Below are 11030 nucleotides of genomic sequence, written 5' to 3' on the forward strand. Positions count from 1 at the left end.
GTGAAAGCATCAATGAATGGGTGGATGTATGGAAGAGTAAAAGGGTAAATGGATAGATGGATAAGTAGATGGTGGAAGGATGAGTGAAAGGATGAATGGACGGATGTGTGAAAAAATAAATGGATGAGTGAAAGTGAGGATGAATGGACGTCTGGATGATTGAAAGTGTGGATAGATGAGTTAGTGGATGGATGGAAGAGTGAAAGGATATATGGATGGATGGATACATTGATGGGTGGAAGGAAGAGTAAAAGCATGGATGGATGAATGAAAGGATGGATGGATGGATGGATGGATGGATGGAATAAAGGGTGGATAGATGGATGGATACATGACTGAATGGATGGATGGGTGCTGGATGAGTGAAAGGATGGATGGATGGATAGATTCTTTTCTGCCTACTTCTTTGGTGAGAAAGCCGAAACGTGCTGAAATATGGTTACTGTTTGTCAAGCTAGGTAACTGACGTCCTGATTACCCCTTTGCATTTCACTGCCACTTGGGCAATCGCGTATTATCACTATCGCTGGTGCAGATACACTTGTTTGTAGTAGGAGACTGGAGATAGCAGGGCAGGGAGTGGCAGGAGCGGTGCCGATGGTGATGTTTGCGCAGGAGAGGGCCACTAGTTGGTCACCGATTGCTGCTAAAGCGATAGATAATTTTCGGAGCAGGTCATCGCGGATTTGCCAGGTTTGGGCGATCCCTGATAGAATACTGAGGCACGTCAGAGCAGGTTTGATGACTCACAGAACCACATCTCGGACCTATCTGCCTCGCCTGAAGGGCCGAAGCCAAGCTGGGCACACGCCAATTTCTCTGCTGGTGCCAGAGCCAGAGTTGCTCTGCTCGATGCTCGCGTTCACCAGCAGGAAAAAGTCCCACCAAGCAAATGTTATCTGAGTCATGTGAGCAAACACCGGCCGAGCATATAAAATGAACTCCTCCTGGAGGGCTTCATTCTGGACTCACCCTCTCTCCCTACACCTGACAGCAGAGCAGTGAGCAGTGCCATGGAGTTCAAGGTGCTGTGCTTGGTGGCCGTGGCCCTGCTGCTGGGGCTCAGCAGCTCGGCAGAAGGACAGGCTGCACTCAGTGAGTACTTCCGTCCTGGGGTCATTTTCTATCTGTAGCAGTTTTTATGGGCACTCTGGCATATTTTATGTCAGACTGATCTTTCGTTCATTTTCTTTTTTCAAATTGTTGAAATGTTGTCTTAAGTAAAAAATACCCATCACGTCTCATACTCCATATCAATTAAAAATGAGAAACAATATAGTCTGGGCAGCATGGTGTATTTCACATCAAATATCTGGTTATAATTGTGTACACACACCTACGGCTGGTGATTGGAGGCTAGTGATTTTGGTGGAAAATGTCTCTTCTCATTTTGTAGTGTGGACGGTAATTTATTAACTTTTGGGTAATCACATTTCGATTAAACAACTTTCTATTTAAACTATAACTTGATTCATTAACCCCCCAGCTCGATACTCCTCGCCCTGCGTTTGTTCTCCATGGGGCTTCTTCCACCTGCCCAGACCAGCAGGCTCAGCCCTCCCATGCAAACATTTCTGCCTTCGTGGTACCAAAAAGCTGCAGGTTTTACTTTTTACTTTCTTTAGGGATGAAAGGTTCACCCTCACTTATTCAACTACCTTCACTTCAACCATGGACATTACCTGGACTTTGACAATGCTCGTGTGCCACATTACTGGGACTCGGGTCAGTCCAGTAAAACTTCCCAGCGGGGCCCATCCAATGGAAGGCTGAGCTGAGGCCATAGTGTTGGTGATGGCCCTGGTCTCACTACTCCTCGATGACAGTGGAGTCAGTGGAAGTGATGGAGGTCGAGGTGAGGACAAAGATCAGAGAAGAATCAAGGGCATTTGAGGACAGAGCTCACCGGCACATTGCAAAGCATGTGAGCTTCACAGAGGCTTGTTCACGAGTCTACTACTATTAAAATATGGTAAAAATAAAAATGTATTCAAGTTCCTCCGTGTTGTGATTAGAATAAAGGAAGAGATCTCTCCTGAAAATGCCTGTGTCCTAGCTGGTGGACCGCCAAAGAAGTCTTGTTATGATTCCCATTTAGATTTTTTTTTTTTAGCCCAATCCTTTGTCTGCAGGGCAGGGGCTGATCCTTGTTAAGTCGTTGTACAATCGGAAAAAATAAAAAAATAGTTCAGCTCCTGGATTCACTGAGAAAGGAGTCATCATCCCCAGGGCTCAGTCCCTCAGCCCCACGCTCTTCAACGCATAGATGACCCAACTGGGCAACATGGTCAGATCCATGTTGAGACATAATTTCCTATGCAGATGAACGAACTCATCTCTCACTCACCGACGACCCAACCACTACCAGTACCACCTTCCACAGATGCATGGCAAACGTCGCTGAGTGGATGAAGAACAACTGCCTGCCGCTGAATAGGGACAAGGCAGATGTACTGATCTTTGGCAACAGCAGCAACAGATGGAACAACTCCTGGTGGCCATCAGACTGAGGACCCACACCCACTCACTCCAACCATGACAGAACCATTGGAATCATCATTGACAACAAGCTCACAATGAAATCACAGATCAATGCTGTCTCCTCCGCATGCTTCCTCTCTCTACACATGCTACGTAAGATCTTCAAGTGGCTACCCCTACACACGAGATGAACCGTGACACTAGCCCTCATCACCAGCCGACTAGACTATGGCAATGCCCTCTACGTAGGAATTACCACAAACATTCTACAGAGACTTCAGATCATACAGAATGCCACAGCCAGACTCATCACTGGCCCTCCCCGACAAACCCACATCACACCCAACCTCAGGAAACTCCACTGGCTCCCCTTATAGAAGAGATGCCAATTCAAGCTGCTGACCCACCCACACAAGGCTCTATAAAAAACAATGACCTGCCTACATTAACCACCGCCTGAACTTCTGCCAACCATCGAGAAGACTACGCTCCCCCTCTCTTTCACTTACCCATACTCCCACATCTACAGAAGCAGAAGTGGAGGACGCTCCTTCTCCCACATCGCAGAAAAGACCTGGAGCAGACTCTCCACACACCTCTGGACCCTCAACTCACTTCCGGAATTCTAAATGGCCCTCAAGATCTGGCTGTTGGAATAAACCTCTGTCAAACCTTCTTTTAGACAGCAAATTCTTCATGAGATAATAGTTCTTGTTGTTTGTTTTCTCACTTATTTCTCCTTTATCGCATGAAAAGCGATATCCTGCATTGAGTAAAGCCCAGGCTCTGACAAGCTGAGCTGAAAAGACAGTGCACCAGCAGAGCGCCTAGTAACTTCAGAAAGGTTTCATATTGATTAAATGTAAACACAAAGGACCGACTTCTCATTGAAAGTTACTTAGTTTGAGACAAAACCTTCAGATCAAGCCGCTTATTAAAAAACCCCTGAACTGCACTTTTTCACATTCATGGGAGGTGCTTGTCATACACACACACACAAAGCACAAAGAGCACTTTTTAAAAGTTTGTAAAGTTTAGCGCCTGAACCACAACAGTTAACACCTTTGAATATTGGGAAATCAGACCCACAATCAGCTGCAATTGTGACAGTAGCCCCGCCGTCAGATGAACAACTGGTCTTTAGACCCCCTCAATAGTAAGTATTGGGGTTCGCCCCACCAGAGGTGAAGACTGGAGCGTGGGTCAGGCGAGTGATGAGATGTTAGTCCCATCCACAGACGAACAATCGAGCTCATGTCCTGTCCACACAGAATTCAATCCTGTGAAATGTCCACATCCAAAATGTACTGAGGATTCAGACTAATGCAAAGTTGTTTTTATGACACGTTCCCACTGACAAGCCCTGACTGGGGGCTAATTCCACCCAATGTGAATACGTTAATTTATGCCACCCCACAGTATGTCTGTATCTGCCTCAGGGCACAGAGCTCACACGAACTCAGGGTGAAACCATGCTTAAAATTCTTGAAGGAAACTGGTACGTCCTCTTACACTAATGGTGCCTGGTAAAACGTGCGATCTAACGAGAGGCGTTTATATGGCTGTAGCTCCAAAATTATTTGGGAATCTGCAGTATCGCTGCTCAGTTATATAACCCGTGTGAGCTTGTTCTGACCGCAATCAGTAGCCTTGCCAGTGTGTCATGGTTCCAAGTGCAAGGAAGGATATAGCCCCCTTGGTTGCTGGTTGCAATGGTCAGGGCTAGTGGGAATCCCAGGCCTCTGGGTCCCGGTGCCACTGCACCTGCTGCACCAATGGAAGTGATGCCCCTGACCATAATCCTTTATAGCCAGCGAATCAACCTGAGGGGAAGCATCCCGTGTGAAGGCCCTCATACTACGGGCAGATACTTTCAAGGCAGTGGGCTGCATCCAAAGCCCCACGTCTGCGTTCATCATCTATAAACTGATGGAAATTATGAAAAATTGAACGACTATTCAGAAAAAGCCTATAGTTCGATTTATGTCAGCGAACATGGCAATTTGGCTCAGAATGCGTTTTTTAGTCAAAAATAGGTATTCTGCAGCAATATTCATGGGAGTGTAGATTAGAACGCTCTCCGAGGGACCACGCTGGAGGCTGTCATTATGGTCGACCCCCCTCCTTGTGTCAGCCTGTGTCTAGTGAGCATGCGCAATGGCTGCACAGCCCTTTGTAAATCATGGATGCCCTGTCCTTGGTGAAGCGATGACCACGGAGTGGCCTTTCATGTTCACAAATGTTGTAGTGCCACATAGAGAATTTGCGGTTTAATATTGTACCCATACCCACCTCCATGTAGTTTTTGGTTATTTGTGGTTTTGCTGCAAATATATTGCCAGTTAGTCGAAATCAATCTGTAAACGTTTACATAGTTGAATGCAAAATACCGAATTATGCCACCTTGTCCATCATTTTTTATGTCGTATGAATAGAATATGAGAACACAATAAAATTAGTAAATCATAGAGCGTATACATGTGCTCCCTTTTTCTAACTGTGTCAGCCAATGGGCAGTTCATCTTCTTCTGAAAGTTTATGAAATTGAATTTTATGATTAATTATTTAGCGCCGGGTCGCCCTTTGAGGTATCAGCTCACACTTTAATTTATTTTCATTGATTTATTCGTTCAGTCCGCACCATGGTTCAGTGAGTTAAGGATGAAGGCCGCCATCTGCGTGAAGCCCGCAAGCCGTCGGTTCGAATCCTGGAAGGGAACCCGCAGCCTTTCATCCTTCGGTGCTCAGCAATGTGTCCACCATTACATAGTGCGAACCCCAGTTGGGTAACGCGCTAATCGAGAGGTTTTCTTATTTGATCGCTGGGTGAAGGTCACTCGCTTTTGGAATATCAGAGTGATTGCACATAAAACATCAATTTTAAGGATCATAACTGGAAATTGATAGGTCAGTCTTAATGTTGGGGCACATGTCCCGCAGCTAGCCTAGTGCACTTAGTGTAAGGGCAACCACTTGCTTGTTCCTTAGCAACACATGTGAACTCGTTGCCCTCCCTGCTAACATCAGTGGTTGATGGTTGTTGGGCTGGTGGAGGTAGTATTGTGAGTAGAGCTAAACATGTCAGGAGTTGGTTTCACTGACTGCAGGTCTGTGACTTACACAGCAGAAGCCCAGCTACAAGGTAAGAAAGCCATCTGTGTGATAGGCAGGGGCCACTCTGACACTACTCAAATAACTCCTGGGTGTGAGTACACCTCGCCATAATGTGGTTGTTTGGCAGACTACCACTCAAGACTTTGAACCTCTTGACACAGGAAAAGGTAACATGACATTCAAAAAAAATAAAGGCATACACTCACAGTGTGTTCAAAGTCTCATGAGCTACTCAGATTCTGAGGAACTGAACACGTGCACTCAACAGATGGCACCTGGTTTACACTTATATTTTACAACTATTCAATTTCATGACGGTCAAATTACCAAAGTGCAAGGGATAGCAGAAGTGACATCACTCACCCTTTAACCTCTCCATGACATCAGTGTGGACCCATTTTTCCATACTATGGGGCCCATTAGGATCACGGGCAGATCGCCACCGCCGGGCCGGCGGTGGTGATCTGCCCGCCAAATGTACCTGTTTCACCCCCCAGCATATTAGTATGGCGGGGGGCACCGCGGCAGACGTAAAGACCGCCTGCCGCTTTTCCGCCAGTCGGATTGCTGGCCGGGCAGAAAAGGCACACAATATGGTGGCGGTGCTTCTATATTATGATGGGTGGGTGGAGCATGCCTTTCCATGGTGGAGACTCCGCCATGGAAAGGCATGCGGAGAATGACTTTGGGGTCCCGTTGCGGGCCCCCTGTGGGGTGGGGAGGTGGATGGCTGAACTTGGAGGGTACCCAAGGTACCCCCCTTCATTGGCATGCACAAGGTGGCAGGCACCGCGCGGTGCCTGTCACGTTGTGCATGCCAATGCACAACATGCATATTTTACATTGCGGCGAGTGCTGCTTACAGCACCGCCCGCCGCAATGTAAAAGGTGCGGGATTGGTCGCATCCTAATTGGCATAGCGGGACCACCGCACCTCTGGTGGTCGGTCCCGTTTACCGTTACGGTGGCGGGCAGATCGTAATGGGGCCCTTAGTCTCTCAAATTCCTCAAGTGGTCTACTCAGGGCTTGAGGGAACAACAGGAGGTGGACAAGACCGAAAGTAAAACGAGTTCCTAAATCTGGTTTACTATCTATTCCTGCCTTCCTCTGCCTTCTTGACCCCTGAGACTCGGGTCACAAGGGGTGTGGTGCTGATAGCAAGTGGGCTGGCAGCTGCTGCACTTGATTTTGCTCTGACTGATAGCCATTTTGTATTTCTGCTTTCCTTAAATTTCTTTAATAGTCTAATAATATTGAGGACCAAAATATTGGGAAGGAAAATTCATATAACTAAGTATAATTGTGCTCTTACTAATTCCATTTCTACATGTTATGTACATTGTCAAGGCACATAGACGTGACGTAAATTAACCTCTGCTTACCTATATACCCTGACCTTACGTCATTGTGGTCCGTGATAATTTGTTCATTATATCCTGGCCACTTCATATGCTGATGGAATATCAAATGTAACAATGTAATTAATTTCAATACATTTACGGTCATTGACACTAAACATGTCTTCTATCCCGCAGCTGAATCCCAGTGTGCAGTCCCTAAAGGAGCCAGGTTCAACTGCGGCCAACCCGGTATCACACCTGCGGAATGCTACAACAAAGGCTGCTGTTTCGACTCAAGCATCCCTGATGCACTCTGGTGCTTTTACCCCCGTCCTGAAGAAGGTAAGTCACACCAGGGTCAAAACGTTACACTTATTAGTTCTGGTAATCAGGGGTGTAGTGAAGCCCCTGCTTTAGCAGCAATAGCGCGGGTGGAGTACTTGATGGGCCTTTTTTCTGTCTGCAACTCATCAGACAAAGGCTCATAAATGACATCAAAAGGTGGATGGTTGGTTGGTTGAGTGAGTGAAAGGACAGACGGAATGGATAGGTGTGTGAATGAAAGGGTGGATTAGTGTGTGAAAGGGTGGATGATTAGATGGATGGATGAATGAATGAATGAGTGAAGGAATGGATGTAAGGACGGTGGAGAGAAAAAATGGATGGATGAGTGAAAGTGGATGGGCGTACGGATAGAATGATAGGAAACTGGATGATAGATGAAAAAAAGAATGGATGATAGTGGCTATCAGCAGGTGGATGAAAGGATAAATGGATAGACACTTGGATGGAAGACACAAGAGAGCTTTTCTGGGGAGGGTCATGATGACGTGCTTTGTTTGCTTGGTGCCATAAAAGCTTTGGTTTGAAGTGGGGGTGGGGGGGGGTATTTTAATTTTCTGGCTACTTCCTTACTCCCAGGTTGATCCCTGATGGGCCACGTAAGGTATAGGCTGAGCTTACATTGTGATATGTTATCACTCTGCAAATAAGGGTGTGATGTCTTAAAAATGCCACTCTGCAAATAAATGTGTGATGTCTTAATAATGCCATAGTTCAAAATTAACAGTTTAGCAGTTCAGAAAGGGGCGTAACCAAAACCATGTGAAAAGTTTGCAAGGAGGCAAAACTCACTGAAAAGAATCTCCCCTATGCATATCCCATGCCTGCCAGATCAGATCACAAGTAATTTCAAAACATTGTCCTATAACCCGTATTTTAGATACTAACACTCATTCTTGAGGTTCAGCATTCAAGAAAGGAAAGCAAGGGAGTAGTTTGCATCACTTAACTAAATGGGGAGATGTATTGTTGCTACCAAATGTAGGAATGAGCAAAATTTAAAGTCCACCGGGGAGGTTTTGCAAATCTAACACATTTTCAGGAAACTGTGAAGGCTAATTATTTATCTCTAACCTCACATTTGGTTTGGAACTTTTAACATACTTAAAAAAAACACTAACTTTGCCCAGGTAGTGAACTTGGCGAGGCTTTAAAAACCCTTCTCAACGTTGGTGAAATGGCTCTTTGCCAGCTACGCACACCCATATTTTCTGAATTCAGTGATCACAGACTACTTTGAAAAAATGCTCAGGGCCAGATTTATCGAGGTTTTGCATCCCCCTTGTGCCTCGCAAGAGGGCGCAAAGGCAATTCAAAACCTAATTGAGATTTATCAAGCCATGCAAGGCCGCCTGGTGTGGTCCTGTATGTCTTGATAAATCTGGAGTAACTCAAGGCAGCACCAATAGCTGCCTTGCATTACTCAGCCACATGGAGGCATTCCATGGTTGGAGCAAAGGTGTTCCCACACATCCACCCATGGATTTTGGCGCATTCCTAGATTTACCATTAGTGGTAGACCTGGGAATGCCTCAAAAAGCTATGCCTCCCCGGGTGAGGCGTAACAAAGGGAAATATATTTATCTTTTCCTCTTTCTACACCCAGAAAGAGGAAAATGCCTCTCAGGATTGTTTTTGTGCAGTAAGGTATCCCTTCCTACAATGCAGGCCCCCTTGCAGCATGACTCAAGAGTGCCTGTGTTGGTGCTAGGCAGCCAAAAGTGCCCCAGCGCTAAGAAAGGACAGGAATGCACTGTAGAATGGTAAATACGGCTCAAGCAAAGTGGCTTGCTGTGTTGCACTGCGTGAAAGAGTGAAAAATCTGCGCCTCATTTCCTTTTGCCAGTTGCTGCTAAAACTTTACTCATGAGAAAGTGAGCATAAATATGATGGTGTTAGAATTAAAAGCAGAAGTTGCAAAAATGTGAGCAAAATATTTATAATTGTTTTACTCAATTTTGCTCTTTCTTTACAGTAAATGTCTGAACAGGGTGAACCAGGGATGGTATTATTTGATCTAGAAAGTTTAAATAATGTCTAAATGAGGCCATATTTAATTCATATTATCAATATACGATATTAACACACCACTCTGGGCTATGACTCAAGCAGCAGTCAAATCAATCAATTAAGCAATCAGGATTTATAAAGAGCGGCTAATCACCCAATAGGGTATCCAGACGTTGCAGGTCCCGGAGGCTCATTCGAGCATCCAGGTCTTGAGGGCCATTCAGAATTCTGGAAGTGAGGTGATGGTCTGGAGGTGCATTGGGAGGCTGTTTCAGGTCTTTGCTGTGATGTGGGAGAAACAGCGTCCTCCAATTTTGCTTCTGTAGATGCGGGGAGTATGGGCAAGTGAAAGGGAGGCGGAGCGTAGTCTTCTCAATGGTTGGTGGAAGTTCAGGCAGTGGTTAATTTAGCCGGGTCTTTGGTTGTGTAGAGCCGTGTGTGTGGGTTGATATAGTTACTGATAGCGCCCTTTGCAGTCAGCTATAATATGCTTACTAGGATTTTTAAACTGACATCTCCAAACTCAGAATATATGAATTTCAAAGTGTAAAAGTGTTTTGTGCATTCACAGTTCTTTGTTTAATCTAAAGATCCATGCTTTTAACAGCTCATCATCCTAGCCTATTAGGACACCTTCTTCACCCATTCTCATCATCTGAACCTCAATACAAAATATCGAATGAATATGACATTAATTCCAAACCAATACAGGGTCTTAGGCGAGGGTAATCTTCCCCCTCAGTAACCCATGAGTGTTCATGGGAGTATCCTGGAATAGTCTGCCCTCACCTACAAAACTTCGAAATGAATGTACACTTGTCTCTGCTTAGTTTCTCCACCACCTTAACCCAAGCTCTCAAAAAGTTCAATGGTTTCAACAAACCCCAAAGGGCCTGAGCATGTGGGTGACTGAGTGTATATTAGGACTGTTCTGTGAATGTACTGTTCAATCCTATTCATTGAAGCATGTTAAACTTGGATTATGTGTTTGCTTTTTTGCAGAATGCCTCTTGTAAACCGACTCTGCTGCAGGCACCCCACTGGGACAGGCCATGAACAGAAAGACCAAGTCCCCTCACACTTCTTTGTATAGTTCTGAGCTTTAACTGATCCTGTGAACTTTCTCGATCGAACCTGCTGCTTTTTTTAATGTTACGTTTCACTATGGCTTCATAATGTTTGATACTTGACCAGGCACTTGTCTTATTTAAATAAAAAGCATTACAAAATCCGAATCATTGGTCGTCAATGTGCGAACATGACACAAATAAATAACAAAGCTGGCACTCCATATAGGGCAGCTGTTGTTGGACATTGACTGGTAGTTTTGGCACAGTGATGCAAAGATGTCGGGTAGCGGGGACTCACTCCAACGTGTTACATTTTCTGATAAATTCTCAGTACTAGGAAGTAGCTGCAAAGCAACGCACAGCACCCTATACAATAAAAAAATAAAATAATGACCTGGGGATAGCAAATTCTACCTCTGGCTCTTTTGTGGTATCGTGGGTATCAGTGGTCCTAAAGTGAGAGACAGGAGCTGGACATTAGTAGCTTTTTACTTTATGTAATTTCCATGCTTGCCCTCCCCAGCCTCTCAGACGTTTGTCATTTTGTTGAATCAAGATCCATACTGTAATGTGTAGTTGCACATATGCACAGTTTGCAAGGGCTGGTTGATTCACAAATGTGAAAGTGGAATTGTGCATGGTGAACATCGGCATGTTTTGTGCTTGTTCAGG

General features: G+C 45.2%; 1 protein-coding gene across 1 annotated transcript; it reads left to right on the plus strand.

The window, feature by feature from the left end:
* The first annotated feature begins 943 nt into the window (after positions 1 to 943).
* Positions 944 to 10523, plus strand: LOC146801724 (putative gastrointestinal growth factor xP1). Its single transcript, XM_085621210.1, has 3 exons — positions 944 to 1095; positions 7132 to 7278; positions 10291 to 10523. The coding sequence occupies exons 1-3, from the start codon at positions 1014 to 1016 to the stop codon at positions 10302 to 10304; spliced, it is 243 nt and encodes an 80-aa protein (XP_085477336.1). The 5' UTR covers positions 944 to 1013; the 3' UTR covers positions 10305 to 10523.
* Positions 10524 to 11030: the final 507 nt, after the last annotated feature.

Source organism: Triturus cristatus, chromosome 8 (genome assembly GCF_964204655.1).
Source record: "Triturus cristatus chromosome 8, aTriCri1.1, whole genome shotgun sequence".
NCBI lineage: Eukaryota > Metazoa > Chordata > Amphibia > Caudata > Salamandridae > Triturus > Triturus cristatus.